Source organism: Sminthopsis crassicaudata, chromosome 1, assembly GCF_048593235.1.
Source record: "Sminthopsis crassicaudata isolate SCR6 chromosome 1, ASM4859323v1, whole genome shotgun sequence".
NCBI lineage: Eukaryota > Metazoa > Chordata > Mammalia > Dasyuromorphia > Dasyuridae > Sminthopsis > Sminthopsis crassicaudata.
In genome coordinates, this window is record NC_133617.1 from 752,669,132 (window position 1) to 752,692,404 (window position 23,273).

Genomic DNA, 23,273 nt, shown 5'->3' on the forward strand with positions numbered 1-23,273 from the left:
GCCGAGGGGGGAGGAAGGCCTGCCCGAGCTGCAGCCCGAGAAGGACGGCCTCCCCTTGCGGCCGTCGGTGAAGCGGAAGAGCAGGCCGTGCTCTCTGCCGGTGTCCGAGCTGGAGACGGTCATCGCGTCGGCCTGCGGCGAGCCCGAGACCCCGCGCACGCACTACATCCGCATCCACAACCTGCTGCACAGCCTGCCCTCGGCGCAGGGCGGCCGCGGGGCCCCGGACGAGGACGAGGCCGCCGAGGAGGAGTCCACGGTCAAGGAGCTCTCGGAGAAGGACGCGGTCAGCGAGGCCGAGACCGTGGCGCTCGAGCCCGGGCAGCTCGAAGACGGGCCGGAGGCGGGGGACGCCGACGTGGGCGGCGCCGGCGGCCAGCGGCTCCCGGAGCTCCACGGCGGCTCCTTCACGGACAGCGAGCCCCGGCCCAGCACGGGCAGCGAGAGCGACTCCAGCCCGCGCCAGGGCCGGGAGCACGACTGCGAGGGCTGCGACACGTCCTGCTACAGCACCTCGTGCTACAGCACCTCGTGTTACAGCACCTCGTGCTACAGCCCCTCGTGCTACGAGAGCAACAACCGCTTCTCCAGCCACACCCGCTTCTCCTCCGTGGACAGCGCCAAGATCTCCGAGAGCACCGTCTTCTCCTCCCAGGACGACGACGAGGACGAGAACAGCGCCTTCGAGTCGGTGCCGGGCTCCGCGCCCAGCCCCGAGCTGGAGCGCGAGGCGGCCGACGGCACGGCCGCGTGGCCCGACGAGCTGGCCGTCCCCCAGGGCAGCGCCGCCAGAACGGCGGACGGCCTGGAGTCCCCGGCCGCCGGGCCCAGCAGCCGGAGAGAAGGTTAGAGCTCGCGCCTCCGCGCGCGCCCCCCCACGGCCCCCGCCGGGGCCGCAGGCCGAGCGCCTTCCGACGTAGGAAATGATAAATTGTGGTGGCCAGTCCGCAGTCCGAGTGGTCTCTTCCCGTCTCGTTCCTCTCCGGCCTCTCCGCCCCGCCCGGCTGGGAATTGGCGGCCGCAACCCCCGGGGGGCGGGGCTGGGGGCGCCAAGGTGGGGCTCCCACAGCCCTCGGCCAGCTAATCTTACCATTGGCCAAAGTGGGGCCCGGTGGGTTCTGGGCAAAATGATCCCCCGGAGACAGAGCTCCGTCTCCCGGATCCTTTGGACCATGTTAAGTTAGCGGGCCGAGCGGGGGTTACTTGTTCCCCGAGCTCAGGGGGCCAATGAGTGGCTCCTCCTGGGATTTGGACCAGGCCAAGCGTAGATGTGCGGGACAGGGTATCGGATTAGAACCCTTCCCTGATTCCCACCTAGGTTTCTCTAAAGAACTTTCATATATTCTCCTCACAGTTTTCTGAGCTAAAAGGTAAGCGGTGACGGAGAGAATAGAAAAGCTTAGGATGGGGAAAATCACATCCCATGGTTATTTGATTTCCTTAAACAGAAGACTCAGCTTTTAAAATATAATGTACTGAAGGGTATTGAAAAATTAATTTGCGTTCCTTAAGCAGCTATTAAAAAAAAAAAAAAAAAAGATCCGACCTTGTACTAATAAAGGTCAATAACTGACACAGGAAAAGAATTTGAACCAGGAACCATATAATTAAGACTAATAATTAAACATCATAGTACCTTGGTGACTCAATTTAGTGCAAATTTTAAAAGAGAAACCAAAAAAAAAAAAAAAAAAAAAAAAAAAAAAAAAAAAAAAAAAAAGTTCTACTCCTAGCCGAGTAAATTAAGAGAATGAGTCGGAAAACTACTCAATAAAAGTATATTATTTTTCAGCTTAAATTTTCTATCATGATCCATTGAAGGAGAGGGGCAAAAGGAGCAAGGAGAGAGATGGTGGAAAATAGAAAGTGAAAAGAAAGAAAAAATGATCAAATGAAGACAGAAAAGAAGAGAGCAGGAAATAACTGTAGAAAAAAGGAGAGAAAATCACCAGCGAGTGCACTCACAAGTGGCCTTAAGGAGCAATGTCTCCAAAAGGGGAAACCTTTTAGAGCAACTTCCTAAAAGCTGTCGTGGATTTTCTTATCTGGGCATAAATGAAGGGTTTCCTTTTTTGAGTTTTGTGTGGGGGTTGAAGGAGATCAAATCAAGAACTGGGTCTGGCCTGTAGGTGGTAGGATCTCTGATCTGGCCAGTGTTTAACAACTAACTCATTTTATTTTACATTTTACTCAGTCCTGATAAAAAATAATGAGCAGAATCTGTGCTGAGCTGTTGACACTCCCTCCTCCACCCCTCAAGTAGAAATCTACAGTGAAATTATGACAAGAATTGGATTCATTCCTGCCCTAAGATGCCACCAAATGACAGCTGGGGGAGGCGAGCATCTTGCCACCCAACCACAAATAGGAAATTGAGCTCTGGGACTACATGTGTAGATGAGTGTGTTTGGTAAAGAGATTTGCTGTTGATTTGTCTATTCTATATTTCTATGCATACAAGCCTTGTCTGCTCTGGCTTTTCTCCATGATCAACCCAGAGGTAAGGAAGGGGAAATAAGACCTTGGACACCCCCCCACACAATGAAGACAAGGCAAGTCTAAAAGACAGTGGTTAAAAGCCAAAGTCCCTGGCTACTCACCAAAGAGACCCCATGGACAGCCACTCCAATGGCAGGTAGTTTCCGGGTACTTCCTCTAGTTCTCTGATCCATAAAATTTGGATGAAGTCACATGGCAGAGAGAGGGAGCCCTCCCTTGACTGCTTAAGACACAGGGGATTCTGAGGAAGTTTTCCAGTGTCCTGGAAAGATTTCTCAGCAATCCTGAGAAATTTATATCAGTCATTCAGTCAATAAGCACTTATTTAGTGTCTACTACATACTAGGCACTCTGCCTAGTGCTGAGAATACAAAGAAAAGCAAATACAGTCCCTGTTCTTTGCAGATTAATGAGAAAGTTGCCATGCAAATAATGATGAACAAAGAGAATGTGTCCAGAGTAGACGGTGGCCATCTTTTCCATGGTTAGTTTTTAGTTGACTTTCTTAACAAATCGCATTACTTTTCTAACTTTTAAACTGTCCCTACTCTGAGTCCCTAACCCATTCCTCCTGGCATTATCTAAGTTCAGGACATCATTATTTCTCCCAAGAGCCTCCCTTTCTGTCAGCCCTGGGTCTCTCTGATTGTTTTTCTTAGAATTCTAAGTTAAAAAAGAACAAGCGATGAACGTCTTATTTACACAGTTGGATCCCACTGGTTCCCAAATTTCCTAACCAAACAAGGTAGACTCTCCAGAAGGACCCAATAAGCCCATTTTGTGTCTGGAGGCCGGGGAATCTGTGTGTGACCTTTTCTGTGTGTAGGGCACCATCTTTTCCATTCTCCATCCTGCTCCCATTCTATTGGCTGAGATGTTCGTTACATCATTCCATTGGCTGGAACCCCGAAGCGTTAACATCCATTCCATTCCCTCCCATCACCACTGTTCCTCCCAGGCAACAGACCTCATTGTTTCAACAGATTACTTGGCTTTCTTGGTAGAAGGAATTGGAAGCCCAGAAGATTTAAAACAAACCGTAACCAGACAAAACACAACCACCTGAACCCTGCCATTGGACTTGAGAAAGTCCTCCCTGTCCTTTTGTGCTATTCCAACATGAAAATATTGACAAACACCCAGAAGCTTTCCCTCAGTAGGGCTTAGCCCAGAGCCTTGGTAAAACTTTTAGGTCCTGGGAAGAACAGACACCCAAAGATGGCATGAGGGGCACAAGAGAGCTTCCTAAAGAAACAACCATATTCCATCAGCACCTAACGGGGACTCTTGCTCTCAAGGAGAGGTGTTCATTGGTCTACCCATTGCTCAGATTTTACTGTTTGCTTGTGGCCCGATGGGGTGAAACAGGCATTAGCTTACCTGCTGTGCTGTTCACTCCGTGTTGTACCTGACCAATGGAGCCGAGTGGGTAGTTAGGACAGGTCAATAATTAGCTTTTCCTACGGACAACCTGGGAACTCCCAGAGCTTTCCAGCTTCTTTTCTCATACACAGTAGAAGTTTCTCATTTGGGAAAGAGGTGATCTTAGAATTCACTCTCCCCCACCTTTATCTACTTTTTGGGGAGGGGGAAAACCGATCCACCTGGCTCTGTATTGTCTTACTTTACAGGGGACCATCTGTACCCAAACAGGGCTGTATGAGGACGACAGGCTCAGTCAGGAAGGAGGACCAAGGGTTAAAGCAGTGCAGTAACAGTCTTAAGATATCGCCTCCTGGTGTGTGTCCAACCCCTCTGCTGGCCAAGCCCTCCCAGAAATCCCTCGGCAGGCCCCAGAGCCTCAGGAAGTGTGTGAAAAATCCAGTCGGGCTGTTCAGAAGTCTAGCCTGACGACAATCCATCTTCACTCGGGGAGTGCCTTATGGGACACCAATGAGAATTCTTAAAAGCTCTCCCCGGCTCTGTCTTTTCTACTCCTCATTCTTTTTTGTTGTTTCCAGTCCCCTCTTGTCTTGTCTTTCTAACTTCTGTCTCTCTTTGTCTCTTTCCCTCCTCACCCTCCCTGTGCCAAAGCAGCCTCTGTTGCCTGTGTCCATCCTAAGAACAGTCCAGAGTCCCCTTCCTGTCTCCTTTGGTGCCTTGGGCTTCTGTCACCACTCCTTGGCCCTTGAACCTCCAGTTCTCAGCACACCAGCCAACACCCCTCCTCCCCCAGCTTGGATTAGTTTCATCTGAAAATTTCCTAATGAAAACCCAGATTCTGCAGAATAGCCATAGGGCTTCTCCCAAAACCAGATGTGTGATTACCTGGAGACCAAATAGGGCCTCAAAGCCACCTTGCTTGACCCCCGTAGGACAGTCCTCAGCAGGCTCGACAAAGATGTTCTTACCTCCTTTTTCTGTGCCTTTTTCCCTTGAAGAGAAATCACCCAGTTAAAAGCCTCAGAGGGATGCCAGTCTGACCCCCTGTTTTGATCTAAGGGGCCGATTCCAGGCCTTTGGGTTCTTCTTTTTCCTTGTTCTCTGCCACGTGAATGTGGGTTACGTGGGCCCAGGAGCTGCAGCCCCACTGTAGCGGTTGCCTGACAGGTGCTTTTGAATGACTTTGCCACAGCAATGCGTGAATCTGAATCTCTTGACTGTCTCATCCATAGGTGATTGCCCTTTACTCCAAAACTCTCAGCCAGTTGGCCTGCTTCCCTCCCTGAGGCCTGACCACCATCACTACCCTACTATCGATGAGCCTCTTCCACCAAGTAAGCCTTAGTTTTTAACATGGATTTCTGAACCCTTCCTGTCAAGCCAAACAGGTTAGTGTGTCGTTTCTGAACCGACCCCGCTCCGGTCCTGACCCCCGGAGAAAAAGGTTTTCGTTATGTGAGCGATTAATGGATGGCTTCTGTCCTTACTACCACCGAAGCCTGGGCAGTGCTTCCTGGACTCTCAGAGGCTTAGTGAAAGGGAAGGAATTCCTCCCCAATCCTTCGGTGATTCCTCAGACTCAAGGGATCACCGCTGTGGAGGAAAGTCTGTCCTCTGGGACCAAAGCTGCCTTTTGCGCTCCAGTGGAGAGAGAACACCCTTAGAATGCTTACGTTAGGGCACCACACGCTGCTGTCCTCCTGGAGGCCGTTGGCTTTGGATACAACAGTCATAGAGTTTGTTAAACGTTCCTACCCAAAGTCCGTTCTCCCTGGCCAGGCAGGAGAGCAGTTTGTCCTGAGGTAACTGGGCAATGGAGCAAATAATAACTTCCTTTATTGGCAGATTTCAATTTTAGGTTCATTGCACTTTTGCAATCACTACCAACCTTCATATTTAGTAATCTTTTAAAAAAACAGGCTCTCTAAGCTGCAAAGAATGGACTTATCTATCATTGTTTCCCTCCTCTGTCCACACAATCCCATGATAGTTTTGGTGACAAGGACTATCCATCTATCAGCTCTGGGGAGCTCAGAACAGCACACCTTGCTCATGAGTGGCAGTCCTTTCTGCCTATTAAACAATAAATCATGTTCCCTTTTCAGTACATGGTTTATCAGTTTAAAAAATGAATTTCATAGAGCTGACTAACCTTAAAAAAAGTCAGTGTGTTTTTTTTAGCCAAGTGTCATAACCTTCAACCAATGGTGTCTGATTCAGAATTTGTCACTTCATCATTGGTTCAGCAATATTCCCTAAAGTAGAATCACAGTCCCCCAAGAGAATCCAACTTAGAATTTGCCTAAAAATACTCCACATTTCTCACTATCTGTAAAAAGACATATTCCTTCTATCTATCCCCTTCTATCCCCTTCCTGTCCTCTTTGTTCCCCTTCCCTTCTCTTTCCTCCTCTCCCCTCTCCCTTCTTCCCTCCTCTTCCCTCCAGTCATGCACTGACAACAGTACTCACACATACAAATACCAATTACACATAGAAAACTATCATTTTCTCTTTTCCATAAACATTTGGGGACTAGGTATTTTTAAAATTGTTTCCCAGAAGCCTTTCTTATTGTTGAAAATGATCATTCCCAAACAGTTATGCGGCGTTTCTATTTTCTGCCTAAGAGACACAATAGAACAATGGACTAGAGTCATAATGGATCACCCCAAGATCTCCTAGACAATCCCAAACAACAATAGGCCCCTTTCATTTGTGCCAAATTGTATTTATTTAAATTGAAGAGTCTTTAGCCATTTAAGACCAGATGCTCCACCTATTCTTCTATCATACCTCAGAATAACACAGGCATCTGGCTCTAGAAGTGGAGGGTGCCTGAACTGCAGTGCATTGAACACCAGAAACTCCGTGCAAATAGATGTTAACCATCCCATTGGGCCCAAAGCCAAAGGACTCTGCAACTTCAAGACAAAAAGTCACCTTTAGTTTTGTTTCTTAGCGCCTTTTATGCCACCCTAGTTTTGTTTTTTAGCTCCTTTTAAGTCGCCACAGTCTTAAACTTGTCTCATCCCACCATGACGAAGGAAGACAATATTGACCTGACATAGCCTTTGGCCATTTTCTCAAGCACCCGACCACCTGTTTCCTATTTTCTCAAGCACCCAACCACCTCTGATTTCCTATTAAGCACATTAAAAGAAGTGATTGCACAACAATCTCCCGCTGCATCTCTCTAAAACTTCATCATCAATAAATGATATTACATTGGAAAAATTGACACAGAGTTAATGATGATGATGCTAAATCTGGATCTCTTGAATCTCTAGCATGCCAAAATGGCCCTTCTCTGCGACCTCAAAATTCAGTATTAGAATAACTTCAGCTACATTTACAACTATAATTATATATTGGTTAATGTTCAATAATGAACTATTGCAGACATTAGCCAACGAATGTTTGACATCATCCAGATGGACTTTCCAATGTTCCATTTAAACTAAAATACCCCCAAAAAATTAGAAGAAAAAACAACTCTCACTTTGAAACCACCTTGACTGGCTCTCTCTTGTTGAATGCTTAAATTAAATGTATTTGTTGGTATTTAGGTTTACATGGAACGTGAAGGAGTCCATCAGTGTTATGTCACCGGAACCCATCCCCACAGATGTACACTGGGCCTTGCGCTTGGGCCAACTATTAAGTTAAATCATATATAAAAGTGAAACTGCCATTGCTCTGTCTCCCGGGAATGTTCCAACACAATGACCTGTGCCTGCCCTCCCACCCAAAGTCATCGCTCTTTGCTTATCTGCTCTTTTCATTGCCTTTTGCTTTATTCATCCTTGAGCCCAACACATTGCCAGCAGATTTTTTTCCCACAAAGCCCTTGACTTCCTCTACATTTATGGTACCCAGTATCTGGCTGCATAAGCAGCGAGGATACTCAGCTCCTTAGGAGTCTCTTAGCAACATGAATCTCTGAGGTCAGAAAGCCTCAAGATCATGTTACTATGACCTGTGGTCAAGTCCTGAAATAATGTTTTCCATCTTAGTTTTGAGTTGTCTTTTGATCTGGCCTCCCTCTAGTGTTCATTATGGGTACTTCACCCCCTCAACAGTGTCAGCAACAAACAGATTGGATGTGTGTCTGTCTACACTTATCTGATGATTGACAGGTTTTCCCCAGTACATCCAGCAGGAGCTGCCTTCCCTGTCCTTGTGTACTGTGGATGCAGAGCTCTTAGCAGGAAGCAGGTGGAAACCTGTCCATCCCTCCACTCGGAGAGATGGGTTCTGACTAATTTTGGGAGATGGTTTTTTGGCCATTTTAACAGAAGGGATTTTTCAATAAAACACCCTGCTTGAGTTTCACCATGAAAATATCAGGGTTTCACTCCCCTAAACACACCAAGACCATCTGGCTGATTTAGTAAAGAAGGTCCTTTGTAGCCTGATGGTCCCAGTTCTACCCCAAAGATTAAGCTAATTTTTCATCTAGAAAATGAATGAAAACCAGGTCTTTTCAATCAAAACTGACATTTATAACTCAAGTATTTATCACAGTGAATTTTTACCCCCAAAGTCAAGTAATTGCTTAAGGTAGGTCAAATCTGGAGACTAGAAACCATGCCTCATAGAACTCACTCCTCCCCAGGAGATTTTCACTTATTAGCCTTTGTATAACTATTCCTTTCCCCCTTTATTCTCACCCTTCTCTCTTCAAAGTTCAACTCCTAGAATAAGTTTCTTTTTAAATCACAGACCCCTTGGGAAATTAGTTTGGTGACTATGGACTCTTTCCTTCTCAGAATCACGTTGTTAAATGCACAAGATAAAATATTTAGGATTGCAAAGGAAATTTTAATGATGTAGTCATTGTTTTTTTAGAATAAAACAAATTCGGAGATCCCAGGTTCAGAACCGATTTCATGGAAACTCATCTGAATTTAGACTGGATGACCCAGAACAGGAACAAGCTTGGCCAGGTCATGGCTGTATAACTGTAATTATTTAAACAAAATATACAAGTTTGACCTTTCTTTTAAAACCAGACACATCAGCTTAAACTGTTGTTTCCTTAGACACTGAATTGAGCCCAAAGCCCCTTAAGCCACCTCAGAGAACTTAAGGCAAAGGCTGAAGACCCGCAAACCTCATTTTAGCTACAGTGCCTACTTTCATTCCAGCTGGTCAGCCAGCCTGGGTGACTTCTAGATGGGCACCCATCCTTTGATCTGTTATGACAGCCCAAACATGTGAAAGGTACATTTGGACAGTTTGGTATGACACCCATTGGTTGGTATGAAATCCTATGGATGAGAAGTCCCTGTGAATTCTTACTAATTTTATTTTTGTTTCCATTAAATATCAGACTGGGAAGCCCGGATTGACAGCCACGGGAGGGTATTTTACGTGGATCACGTCAACCGGACAACCACATGGCAGCGTCCGACAACCGCAGCCACTCCCGATGGGATACGTCGTTCGGGGTCTATTCAGCAGATGGAGCAGCTCAACAGACGGTCAGTGTTCCCACTAAGTCAGGGGCCCTTCCTCCAGCGAAAAAGCTTGAGAGTGACATGGCAAACCTTTGATCACTGTCCCTACCTAGAAAGGGATGGTTTTGAAAGGGGTAAGAGAGAAGACACAAAAGTAAGCCTTTGGCTTCTCTTTAGGAAATCTGTTCCCAACTGGCTCTTGAATTATTGGCCCAAGTCCAGGCTGTGTTCCTGACTCACTAAATGGTTTGTAAGAGTTGTTCTGGCTCCAACCTGTCCCTGGAGGGGACTGGTCCCTGGACAGCAGCCCTGTGATCTCTTCTCAGAACTCTTCTTGAAGCTTCTCAAAGTGACTAGGACCTGCCAGCTCTCATGCTCAAAGTCTGGCCGGGCTTTGGAGAACCCGGTCACCTCCAAAGGCCAATGAGGCATGAGAAGAAGTGCCTGACATTTTCTCCATTTCCACAATAATGTTGTCCCTCACTTCCTCTACCCCAGACTAATGCTAAAGCTTCCTAACTTGGCTAATCCTCTCCATTTGAATCTTCAAGCTACTGCCATGCTGATCTTGCCCCATAGTCACATGCACCCTCTGCTCAGAAATCTACCATAGCTCCCAAGTGCATACAAAGGAAAGCTGGTTTCTTTGCTAGCATTCAAGACCATTCAGAACATAGCATCGCTGCCAGCCTTACCTTGGACTCTATGCTTAAGCTTCTTAAACTGTGTCTTGCAATCCATATGGGGTCTCACAACTGAATATGGGGTTGCAAGATTATGATTTATTCTTAGTGAATGTTTGCTTTGCATGCCTATTTTATATAGCTGTATATCTGGGGTCATGTAAAAATTTCTTGGGCAAAAAGGGGTTTTCAGAAGCCCTGCTCCATGCTACACTTAAACTAAACTACTTTCTGTGTGTTTCCCCTTACTCACACTGAACGTGCTCGTCTCCATTTCTTGGCTCTTGCCATTGCCACAGCTGGTGTGCCCTTTCTCCTACCCTGCCCTCACCTCTTGAATTGCTCTTCCCCCTGCACCATCTAGCTGCCCCTTTAAAGCCAATTTGAAGGTTACTTCCTCCAGGAAGCCTCCTTGACCGCCACCAGCCACTGCCTGAGTCATTATAGCTATCACACTTAGACTTTACAGAGTGGTGGGGCAGTTCAGCACCATGGAGAGAGGACAGTACAAGAGACTAGAACATTAGTAAATGACCTTCTCTGGTTCTGGACCTTTGGGAGCCCCAGGTGCTTAGAGAAGCTCCAGGAGGAAGGGAAAACAAACTGTCCCTGAGGTGGCTGTCTCTGAGGTTTGAGGAGGATGAGCAAGAACTCTCATTGTGGGGCCACCAGACAGCACCATGGACAGCACACAGGCCCTCAAGGCAAGAGGACCTGAGTTCAAATGCAGCCTCAGACTCCTACACTAACTCGCTGGGCAAGTCACTTACCCCCAACTGCCTTGTAAAAAAAAAACCCAAACCCTCCCATTTCACAGACTGCCTTCCCAGGGGGCACCTTCCACCCCCACTCCCAGCACACATCCATGACACACTGTCTCTGGGCTGGATAGGCTCGACTGAGCCCACAGTTGTTCTGGAATCAAATTGTTCTCTGAGTTTGTACAGAAGCTTGGTAGCCATGTCTGAGGGGAGGGCTATGTTCCCAACATTCTAGCAGAGCTGGAAGAGTGGGTGCTGGGTAGGAGGAGGAGAAGGGACTCTTGCAATGTGTGCCCTTGAGGATGTGCTGGGGCGGGGCAGGAGAAGGGGTTAATCTACTGATCAATAAGCATTCTTTGAAGGAGCAGCTAGGTGGTGCAGTGGGAAGAGCACCAGCTCTGAAGTCAGGAGGACCTGAGTTCAAATCTGGCCTCAGACACTTAGTACTTCCTAGCTTTGTGACCCTGGGCAAGTCACTTAACCCCAATTGCTTCAGCCAAAAAAGAAAGAAAAAAAAAAAGCATTCTTTGAACTCCTACTATATGCCAAGAGGCCAGGAATGGAAGGCATGGGATCAAAGAAGCAGAAGGGAGGAGGGATATGGAGACGGAAGATGGAAGATGTGAGAAGAGCAAGCTGGATCACCGATGTATAGAGTTAGATGTAAGATGGGAAAGGCGGGAAGGAATCAGGCTCTAAAAGCCAAAGCGGGTTTTCTATTTGCTCCTGGAGGTTAGAGGGAGCCTCTGCAGCTGGCTGGCAAAGGGAGGAGTGAAGGAGGAATGACGGGGTCAGCCCTGCCCTTTCAGAGGATCGCCTAGGCAGCCGAAGGGAGGGTGCACTGGCGACAGGAAGAACCACTGGAGGCGACTAATGTTCAACAGAAAAGTGGTGACTGTGGCTGTGGCTGTGGAGAGGGGGGAGCTTCAACAGACCAACCAACAATATATATTAAGGCCTCACTGTGCACCATGCACGGGTGGAGGCTCTAGGACAGAGATAAAAGGTGTAAATAGAGCTCCCCTTGCACTGAGACTCAGATCTGAACGATGTGATGGAGGCAGAGATGACCAGCTTTGTCCTTGGCTTGAGTGTGGGGGATGAAGGAGGAGGAAGGATGAAGGAGGTGGTGGGGAGGAGGTAGAAGCTTTGAGTTCACCCCTTGGGAGAATCCTTTAAGTGAGCTGTGGGTGCTGGGCCCGCAGAAGGGAAGGCCCAGGCGGCTCCCCAGAGGAGGATTATTAGCCTTGGCCTTTTGGGCCCAGAGGACAGACCCAGGAGAAGCACCTGGGGGGGATTGGGTTGCGATTCCCAGCAGTGGGGGTGGGGAGTTAGAGAAGGGGCCATTTCAGTTTTAATGTCAGGGAGAACTTCCCAGAGGGCCATGGAGGGAGAGGCCGCACAGCCATGTGGGGGTGATTGGCAGGGGGGACTCTTATTTGGGAAAAGCCAGACATCAGACCGATTGCTCCCCTTGTCCCCGGCTTGTTCTGTCTATGTGCTCAAGATCCCGGTCCCCTCCAGAGTAGAACATAAGCTGCCAGAGGGAAGGGCCTGGGCCGTGTTCTCTCTGGGTACCCTTCCGGTAATCCTTAGCACCCAGTAGGGGCTTAATGCTTGTTGAGGTGTTGGATTCAATCATGCATTCTGTTAACCAAAATGAGCCCGGAGATACTGGAAAGTTCTTTCTTGTTCACAGAAAGAGTCCAATTGTTCCTAATTTTTTTTTTTTTTTTTTTGCTGCTTGTTATGGACATTTCTGTGATTCGGGTTAAGCAGCCGGTTAACAAGCATTGATGAAGCACCTACTATGTGCCAGGCCCTGGGCACACCAGAGCAGAAGTGAAGCGACCTCTGCCCTCAGGAGCTCAGGCTCTAACCCCGAGGTGCAGTCTGACCATCCGGGACTACACAGAAAGGGGGCTCTGCCCGCGGATGCTTCAGGCAAACAAACGCTGCCCCTGCCACTAACCTCAGCTCTCCATCTTTCACCTCAAAGGTACCAGAATATCCAACGCACCATCGCCACGGACCGCTCTGAAGAAGACTCTGGAGGCCCAGCAGGCCCTGAGCAGGCACTCACTGGAGGCGGCGATGGAGGCAGTGGAGGCGGAGGAGGGGGCAGTGACTCGGAGGCAGACTCTTCTCAGCCGAACTTAGGTGACCGAGTCCTGATGGCTGCGATCTGTGGATGCGAGGGACTGTGGCTGGCAGCTGGGGGAGGAGAGGGGAGAGGGGCTGCCCAGGAGAAGGGGGAGCAGCCCAGCTTGTCTTTGCCAAAGCCGGGCTGTTTTTCCCCAGGGTAACCACTAAGCAAGACCTCCAAGACTGGAGAGCCGCCTCTGTGGGCAGCAGCTGGGGTCCCTAGTGCCGAGGGCAGGGACTTTGGGGGCCAACAAAGCTTAGGGTCTCCCTTATGGGAGCATTGCCTCCGTCACACACAGCTGCCATTATGGGGAGGACGCTTGAGCATCCTTGGTCAGTCTTAAAGGAGACATCCATCAGGTAGTTCAAATTCTAAATTTAGAGTCAGAAGGAAGGAAGGAAAGGAAGGAAAGAAGGGAAAGGGAAAGGGAAAGGAAAGGAAAAAGAGGAAAAGAAAGGAAAAAGAGGAAAGGAAAGGAAAAAGGGGAAAGGAAAGAAAGGAAGAGAGAAGATCGGAGAGGAGAGAGGTCAGGAAGATACATTTTGACCCACACTTTTGAATACCCCCCAAGCGAGCATCTTCCAGACCTCTCTCGGTACAAGTCCCAGGTGTCTGTTTCCTGGCTTCTGCCCACCTTCTGAATCAAAGCCTGGCAGCTCAGGGGCAGAGAAAAGCAAGCTCCTCTGTGCCAGTCTGATGAAAGCAGAAAGAAGGCAGGCTGCTGTGAGGAGGACGGGGCCCTCAGACAAACCTTAGTGGGCAAGCCAGGAGGGCACAGAACCAGGAAGCGCAGACGCGGTAGGAAGCCTGCCACCTTAGGCATACATGAGCTGACAGTGTGCTGCCTCTAGTTTCACAGCTGCCGCACCCCTGGGGTAGAGCGTGGTCTGGGGGGGTAAGGTGACTTTCCAAAGACTCAGTTGCTCATTCTCCCTTTTCTAGAGCTGGGGAGAGAAGGGTCGCTGTCCCCTGGGAACTCCCAGAAGATCACGCTGTTGCTGCAGTCTCCGGCTGTCAAGTTCCTCACGAATCCCGAGTTCTTCACCGTTCTGCATGCCAACTATGTGAGTTCCTGCAGAGATGGGGATGGCACGGGGGATCCTGGCATGGGGGATCCTGGCATGGGGGAGCCTGGCATGGGGGAGAGGCAGGCCAGGGGAAGGGAAGGGAGAGGAACCTCACTTGCTCACAACTGGTTCCTCTTTATTTGGGGCAAGTGGGACAGACTGTTTGCTACTTTTTCTTTTTTGTCCACCTCCTGGGTAGAAAGAAAGTCATTTTTAAAAAGGGCTGGTAGAGTCTTTGCAGTAATTTGCAAACTCCTTACAAAGCCGTGGGACCATTGGAAAGAACCCCTTACACAGAGACCTCACGGCTAAATTGGCTCCCAGCATTTGGACCCGTGAGAGGCAGAATGGAGAGCTTTCCCACCAGGCTAAGCAAAGGGGAACGAGATGCCCCCAGCAGGGCTGGGCTCCCCTCCCTCAGTCAAGGTGGCAGCCTCCATGGAGAGGAGGTGCCCGCTGCCATGGGGAGGAAGTGCCCACTCAGGAAGAGCGACTTTCTGGCCTCCGTGGCCCCTGCAGATGGTGAAAGGCCACGTGTGCTCACTGGGAGCCAGCGCCCACAGGAGGGCAGCAGCCTTAATGGTCACTGCTACGCCAATGTCCTTCATTTACAAAGGAGGCGCCAGTCCCCTTGGCAGGGATGCCTAGCACATCGCTTTGGGGCAGATGGCTACAAGAATGACCCTCTGTAGGTGCCCCGCAGTTCCTTGGGCAGCCCTGGGAGGTGTTTACCTGAGAGCTCAGGAGGAGGGGTCTAAGACTTGTGCGTTAGGGGAGTTCCCCTGGCAGCTCTGCCCAGCTGGTTGCTGTTGGGCAGCTAAGGGCACTGGAAGGTCTGAGTCAGGATCCTGCCTCAGAGATGGGATGGCTGTGGGGTTTGGGCCTTCATTGCCTCAGTTTCCCCATCTCGGGATTCTCATGATAATCAAAGACGATAATATTTAAAAGTGTTCCACAAATCGTGTGTAGTGTTAGCTAGTAGTAGTAGTAATGATGTTAATAAGCTTGGATTGGAGAAGGGAAGGAATTGGAGGCAGGGAGGCCGACGAGGAGGCCATTCAGATAGTCCAGAAGTGACAAAGACCTGAATGAGGGTGGAGGCCGTGAGGGTGGAGAGAAGAGGACAGATGTCCTCTCCCTGAGGAGAATGGACAAGACTGAGGACTGAGGTGAGGAGGGAGCAAAGGGAAGAGTTGGCAGGACTGGGGGTGCAGGAGAATGATGGGGCTTCAGCCGGGAGGGGAAAGCTGGGAGCAGGATCTGTAAGATGCCTCTAGCTGGGCTCCCACCAAAGTTACCACTCAGGAGACCTTCCTTTGGTTACAGGAAGGGCCGGACTGGGAAAGCCAGGTCCAAAGGGGAGCTTTGCTGATCATCCCATGACTTCTCCAGCAAAGCCTCCAAACTGAGGCAGGGGAGCTGGTCAGAGTGGCCCTCTGCCCACCCCAGGAAAGCTTGTCTCTGAGGTGTTCCCCTTTCCCTCGAGGAGCAGAGGAACAGGACAAGGGGAAAGCGGGGGATGCCATATCTCTCTGTGAGGGCAGCTGAGCGGTATTTAGGAAGATCAGGAGATCTGAGGATAATCTATGCGTTCAGGCAGCCAATAGCCACCATTAGGATGTCGTGGGAATCAGAGACTGCATGTAGGGGAGACCCCTGCTGAGGAGCTTATGGGAGGGCCTGGAGGAGTCTCCCCAGGATGGCCAGGCAAAGGTGGGCTGCCGTGTGGAAGGAGCACTCCCACTGGGGAGGCGGCAGACCGGGGATAGTCATGTGTCCGGCTCCCACAGTCAGGAGATCTAAAGGGCTTTGAGATGAGGCTGGCCCCCCCGAGATCTTCCCCCCCCCCATCTGTGCACTCCCCTCTCAGAGAGAAAGCAAGGTCTGAATTCGGGACTTGCCCCTCCTTTTCCCCAGCAGTGGAAGCGGTTACTGGGAATCTTATTTGAAATCAAACGTTTCATATACTTTAACATGTCTAACATGTATGGGACTGCCTGCCATCTGGGGGAGCGGGGAGGGAAGGAGGGGACAAGTTGGAGCAGAAGTGAGTGCAAGGGTCAGTGTCAAAAATTACCCATGCATGTGCTTTGTAAATAAAAAGCTACAATAAAAGAAAAGAAATCAAGTGTTTCAGTTCTGGCTCTTCCCTTGACCTTACACAAGGGCCTCAGTTTCCTCATCTGAAGAATGGGGAGGGGGTATTCTCCATGAGCTCTGAGCTCCTTTCCAGCTCCAAATCTAGGCCCTCAGCTCTAGAACTTCGGCTCCATCCCTGCCCAGCAGCCCCACAGCAGGGGATGGGATGGGAGAGGAGCTCTCCATGGTGTCTCCCTTTGCGCTGCCCCCAGAGTGCCTACCGCACCTTCACCAACAGCACCTGCCTGAAGCACATGATCCTGAAGGTCCGGAGGGACGCGCGCAACTTTGAACGGTACCAGCACAACCGGGACCTGGTGAACTTCATCAACATGTTCGCCGACACGCGCCTCGAGCTCCCCCGAGGCTGGGAAATCAAAACTGACCAGCAGGGCAAGGTGAGAGCCAGACAGCTGGGAGGGGGAAGGGGAAAGGAGGGTGGTTTGGGGGGAAAGGGAGGAAGAAGTGTGGCTGGCCTTCCAGGCTTGGGGGGAGAAGAGGAAGAAGTGGGGCTGACCGTCCAGGCTTGGGGGAAGGAGGGCTGGCCTTCCAGGCTTGGGGGGAGAAGGGGAAGAAGTGGGGCTGGCCTTCCAGGCTTGGGGGAAGAAGTGGGGCTGGCCTTCCAGGCTTGGGGGAAGAAGTGGGGCTGGCCTTCCAGGCTTGGGGGGAGAAGGGGAAGAAGTGGGGCTGGCCTTCCAGGCTTGGGGGGAGAAGGGGAAGAAGTGGGGCTGACCGTCCAGGCTTGGGGGGAGAAGGGGAAGAAGTGGGGCTGACCGTCCAGGCTTGGGGGAGAAGGGGAAGAAGTGGGGCTGACTGTCCAGGCTTGGGGGAGAAGGGGAAGAAGTGGGGCTGACCGTCCAGGCTTGGGGGAAGAAGTGGGGCTGGCCTTCCAAGCTTGGGGGAGAAGGGGAAGAAGTGGGGCTGACTGTCCAGGCTTGGGGGAAGAAGTGGGGCTGGCCTTCCAAGCTTGGGGGAGAAGGGGAAGAAGTGGGGCTGGCTGTCCAGGCTTACAGCTTGTCCTGGGGAGGAGTGGAGAGTGGGAGGCTTGAACAATGCACCTTAAGCTGCTGTTGGGCAGCGGGGGTCAAGGTCAGCTTCCCTGCGGTCTGGCCTGGGGGGCTGAGGACAGAGTCCACTTGGGAGATGACTCTCACCCCAGGCCCTGTAGGGGTTTTTACTGCATTAGCATTCCCCTTGCCGAGCTCCAATGAGAAGTTTCTTGCTTTGGAAACTCCTGAGCTCTCCAGGCAGGACTGGGAGGAGGGGTGGAGGGGGAAGCCCAGACCTTAGGTCTTTTTGTTTTCAGTCCTCCTCATCCTGCCCCTCTCTTAGGACCCCCTTGGGATTTTCTTGACAGAGACACTGGGCGGGTTTGCCATTTCCTTCTCAGTCATGGGCCATCAGTGCCAAGGGACTTGCCCAGCATCACAAAGCTGGCCAAGGCCACATTTCAATTCAGTTCTTCCTTCCCTGAGGACTGACCTCTATCCACGGCTCCATTTAGCCATCCCTGATCTTTCAACTCTTTTAGGAGGTCCCATGAGCCCTCTCTCTCCAAATCCCTGGTCTTTCCTCCAGATATGACTGTTGGAGCATCCAGGAAATTACAAATAGCCTTGATACAGCATCATAGGGTTTACAGAAACCTTTTCTAGATATCATATTGAGTCTCACAACCACTCATGGAGGAGAGTGGCTTCTGGTTTGACAGATGAGGAAATTGAGGCTCTGGAGCTCAAGTTATTTGACCAGAATCACCCAGCTTATAAGTGTCAGAGGCAGGATCTGAATTCAGATCTCTCTGTCTCTAAGCCCAGCATGATATCCTCTGGGCTACCTTGCTTCCCATCTGGGAGAGCAGGCTGAGTAGAATTGGACCCCTATGCCCAGCATATCCCTCTCTGCCCAAGTGCCCATTCTCCTGCCCAATAGGTTGGGTTTTCTTTCCTCTGGCAGTCTTTTTTCGTGGACCACAACAGCCGAGCGACCACCTTCATTGACCCCCGGATCCCTCTTCAGAATGGACGTCTCCCCAACCATCTGACCCACAGGCAGCATCTCCAGCGGCTGCGCAGCTATAGCGCTGGGGAGGTAAGTCCGCCCCTCCCCAGGAAGTGCAATAGCAGAACCCCTTGTGTGCAACTTTCCCGTGGTCTGCCATGCCTTGTCCTGGCTCAGAAGTCTCCATGTGGTACACGTCCCTGTTCTCGGCTGCCATGGCCTCAGGTCCAGGGCTCCCATGAGCGCCAGCCTTTAGTAGAATTGGATCACCAGGATGGGAAATGTGAGAGAGGAGCAGAATGAAGGGAGAAAACATTCCAGGCCATGCTAATCCTGAGGATCAGGGAGCCCTAATGACCCAAGAAGTGTTCCTAGGGGAGGTGCAGCAAGGTGCTGAAGTCAGTCACCCGGTTTCCTCTGGGGCTCCTCAGACCCTCAGATTTATGTCTAGGTAAGTCACCATGCTTCCCCTGCAGACAAGGAGGCCGCCCAGAGCTAATAGGAAGCACAGGTGAATGCAGTCCCAGTTTTGGAGGTGACAAAGTCAACCTTCCCAGAATCATAGCAATGGAAGGAGGTCGGGAACCCATCCCAGCATCCAGGAAGCAGTTATCTGGTCTTCTGATTTTCTGCCAATGCTGGACTTTGCCAGGACATGGAACTAAGCCTGCCCCTTTTTCTTATTTACTCAAGTGGCACCAGGGCAAAATTTCAGAAAAAGCCAAAGTTCTAGCTGTACAAATTGGTAATATTCTGAGCTATCTGGAAAAAGAGAGAGAACACACTTATAATCTATCCAAAATGTTGGAAGACAGCATGGAGTTTGGTATGAATCGAGATAAGAAAGCACAGATGCTCAAAAGAAGACCTTGTACAACAGAAAGTTAATAGGGAGGTCAAATCACAGATGAAGTGGAGAAAGATTAGAAATCAGGCTGCCCATTTAATGGGCAGTATTTAATGCAATGCCCAGTATTTAAATGCCATGTGAAAATGCCTACAGGGAAAATATATTGACTTCTAGCTGCTTGAAATTAGGATTTGAATTAGGGAAAGATATATACATATTTAACCATGTATAAATATAAATATTATATAAACAGTTAAAAATATACACAGACAGGTAAAGACATAGATATAAACATTTATATATATATATATATATATATATATATATATATACATACATATATATATATTTTTTTTTTAATTTTTTTTTTTTTGCCTAACACAGTTGTTGTCCTCTAGAGGTTCATATGCTTTTGGGAAGGGGTACAAGATTTGATAAATATTTATTAAGTGCTGATTATGTGCCAGGCTCTATGCTGGGAGTACAAATAAGAAAATGTTCCTGCCCTCAAGAAACTTGCAATCTAATGATTATATAATCATTACAGTATCAATTGCAATAGGAACATAGATAAACTTAAGAGAAATAATTATTGTTAGAGTCAAAATGGTAAGGTAGCAGACAACAAAGAGCTAGAAAATGTATGGGTGGAATCCTAATCAGGAAAAGCAAGAAAAATCATAATGAATCATTTTTTCAGTCTTAGTGGGAGCAGGAAAACAGAGAAGTCTCTGAACCCTAGATATGGGGTCTGCCCAGGGGCACACTACATGGAGCATTCCAATGCCCAGGGACTGAGAGACTAAAACCGTACCCGAGGACAAAAAAAAGTTCTCATAGATTTTGAGCTTATGGATGCAGGAGCTGGTGAATCTACAGAATGTTCTATCTGGCCATAGTCTAATGGAATTTCCAACCAAGGACAAGCCCACAAGTGTATTGCTCAGGTCTATACCTGATTCAGATCTTGCAAAGTTCAGACCAGGAGGGTATTAAGGAGATTTTGTCCCAGATAAGACCATTTTGGGAGCACTGAAAACCCTGCCCAAGTTGTCCCTGAAAAGGAGAAATAACACAACTTTCAATATCTCTAGGAAAATAATAGAAAGACTCAAATAGATGAAAGTTAAGCTCAAATCTGAGAAGTACACATAGCCCAGACTAGCATAAAGTCCCAAATCAGGAAGTAGGCTGGAAAAATGGATAGCTTAAAAAAAGAAGAATCTCATCATCAACTATTGTGGTAGCAAGATTGCTAAAGACACAAACTCAAAGATGAGAATGACTTCAGAGTATCTATAAATTGTCATATAGAAAAACACTGCTTGGGCACAACCCCAATTAGGAATCCTGAAAGGGATAAAGCAAAAGTAGAGAGAGAAGGGAGAGAGGAAGAGAGGAAGGGGGGAGGGAGGGAGAAGAAGGAAAGGTGGAAGAGAGAGAGGGAAGGAGAGAGGAGGGAGAAAGGGAAGGAGGGAGAAAGGGAAAGAGGAAGAAAGGGAGACACAGACACAGAGAGACACAGACACAGACAGAGAGATGGGGACAGAGAGCAAAAATAATGATTTTAAAAACCAAATGAGGGTGCTAGAGGAAAAAATTGAGAAAAGAAATGAGAACTACATAGCAAAGAAAGATGTGGAAAGATAATTTAATATCTTAAAACAAGTATACAAATTTGCCAAAGGAGGAAAAACTCTCTGAAAATGTTAATTGACCAAATAGAAGTTAATTATTACTTCATAAGACATCAAGAAATAAAGTCAAACAAAGCAAGAAAATAAAATCAAAAGTCTGAAAAAAATTATGGTATTTCATAACAAAAGCAACTCACGTGAAAAATAAATCAAGGAGAGAAAATTTAAGAATTAAGGAACTTCCTGAAAGCCATGACAAAAAAAAAGACTCTTAGATATCATATTTCAAGAAATCTATTTTTTAAATGCCCTGATATCACAGAACCAGAGAGCAAGTAAAAATCAAAAGAATCCATCAATCGCCTTCTGGAAGAAACCCCAAAATGAAAACTCTCTGGAACATTGTAGCCAAAGCTCAAAATTCCCAGGTCAAAGGAAAACAAGAAAGAAATAACTTAAGCACAAGGAGCCATAGTCAGAATCAAGATGCAACAACCACTGGGATTAATAATAAAGGTTAAACTATTTACATTCTGATAATGGAAGAGGATACATGTATCCCTCAGAACTCTGTCATCAGGGATCATAAAGAGTTTAATTAAATCAGGAACCTGGGAGAGGAGAGAGCGTTGATACTTTGTACTTGAAGAAGACCAATGATATTATGTCCTTGTATTTTTGACTCTGGCTAATCAGACCAATGCAGGCTTGGGCACAAATAGTTCATGTGAATATTTGGGATGGAGCGGTCTCTAGATTTTCCCATCTCATGTTTCCTTTCTGATGTTGTGATACAATGCCCTCTTCCGTATGGGTGGTCTGCACCAGTCTCCCAGGTCTCACAATTGATACAAATGTTCTTCAGAGAGACCTAAAGAGTCCCTTTGTGCTGCTGCTTTTGACTTATATGTGAGTACTTACCTTGTGTTCTCTGTAAAATAGAATTTTAGGCAAATGTATCTTTGGTATTCAAACAATATGGCCAGCCTCTCAAAGCTGCATGCTCTGCGGTAGTTTGAATCTCAGCAGCTTAGCTCAAGAAAGGACTCCAAGGACCCGTATCTCCTTCTGCCAGGCGATCTTCAGAATCTTCCTGAGACAGTTCAAATGGAGGTGATTCCGTTTCCGGGCATGGTGCTGGTAGAGTGTCCAAATTTCACAGGCACACGGCAGCTCTGTAAGACCTTCAGTTTGGTAGGCAGCCTAACGCCTCCAACTTGCCGATCCACTCTTTTATTTTATTTTATTACCTCTTTTATTGATGAAATTGTTCGGAGATATAAATTCTTCCTCCAAAGAATTGCTTTGGCTGCATCCCAAAACTTTAGGTATGTCCTCTCATCCCTACTGGTCCAGCCATTCTGAGAAGCACTTTGGAACTCCATGCAAAAAGCTGATAATTGTGCATATACTGACCCAGTGATACCAGTACAGGGTCTATACCATAAAGATATCAAAGAAAGGGGCAGCTAGGTGGCGCAGTGGAGAGAGCACCAGCCTTGAGGTCAGGAGGACCTGAGTTTAAATCTGATCTCAGACACTTACCACTTCCTAACTGTGTGACCCTGGGCAAGTCACTTTACTCCAACTGCTCCAGTTTCATATATATTTATGGTAAAAATTTGGAAAAATTTAAGCAATCTGACCAACACAATGATCAGCCACAGTTTCGAAGGACCCCTGCTGAAACCTGCTGCCCACATCTACATGGAGAACTTGATGGACTTAGGTAGCAGATTCAAGTGCATATTTTAATGGATGGGACCAATGTGGGGATTTGTTTTGTTTGGCAATGAATACTTATAACAGGGTTTGCTGTTCTTGCTTTCTCAGTGCATGGGGAGGAGGACATGTGAGAAACACAATTTGGAACTGAAAATGAAAATTGATTTTTGAAAGGAAAAAAAGGCTAGGAAAGGAAGGAGTCCTACGAGATTCCTTCTGTGATACAAATGTGGTCTTGTTACTTAAACCAAAGAGAATCACAGCAGAGAAAGAAAACTAGAGACAATAATTTGTAATGAATATTGATATAAAATTAATTATAAATTAGCAAATTGTCACAAAGATTATCTGCTAAGTCTGAGCTGCATTTAAGTTGGACAAGTGGAAAACTATGGGCATAATGGATCATATTAATAACAAGAATAACAAAAATATAATCATGATTATGAAAATGTTTCCACGCTTTGAGTATTCGATCTGTATGTTAATTAATGACCTAGTGCAAAGTTGACTTGTGTCAATCAGCTGACCTTCCTCATAGGGTTCCTTTTTCCAGAACTAGCTCAGTTATTCACAGTTTCTTTGTAGCATTTATGTGAAGAGATCAGCAAGGGATGATACACAGAGAGCTGGCTTTGGGAATCAGGAAGGATTGGGTCCAAGTGGTGTCTCTGACCTGAAATTGCCCAGGTTATCCCTTAATGTCCTGTGCTGTTCCCTACGAGTTAAGGGGAGGGGGTGCCTGCTGTAATGGTGAGCAGAATTTCCACATTGGGAGTTCCTTCCCTAGAGGACTCACAGACCTGAGAGGGAGAAGGGGGCATCTGCTCTTTGCCCAGATCCGAGAAGCTCCAGACTTTTATTCCAGCTCAGGACCTGACTCCTCCCAGTTGTTGGCTCTTGTATTTCAGCCAAAGGAGA

General features: G+C 48.1%; 1 protein-coding gene across 1 annotated transcript in view; it reads left to right on the forward strand.

Moving 5' to 3' along the window:
* The window catches only part of HECW1 (HECT, C2 and WW domain containing E3 ubiquitin protein ligase 1), a 234,034-nt gene that overhangs the window by 185,372 nt on the left and 25,389 nt on the right, over positions 1-23,273 (forward strand). Inside the window, 7 exon segments of the mRNA XM_074284517.1 lie at positions 2-845; positions 5,115-5,216; positions 9,217-9,367; positions 12,787-12,947; positions 13,876-13,997; positions 16,352-16,537; positions 18,096-18,230. Of these exon segments, the coding sequence (XP_074140618.1) occupies positions 2-845; positions 5,115-5,216; positions 9,217-9,367; positions 12,787-12,947; positions 13,876-13,997; positions 16,352-16,537; positions 18,096-18,230 (1,701 nt within the window).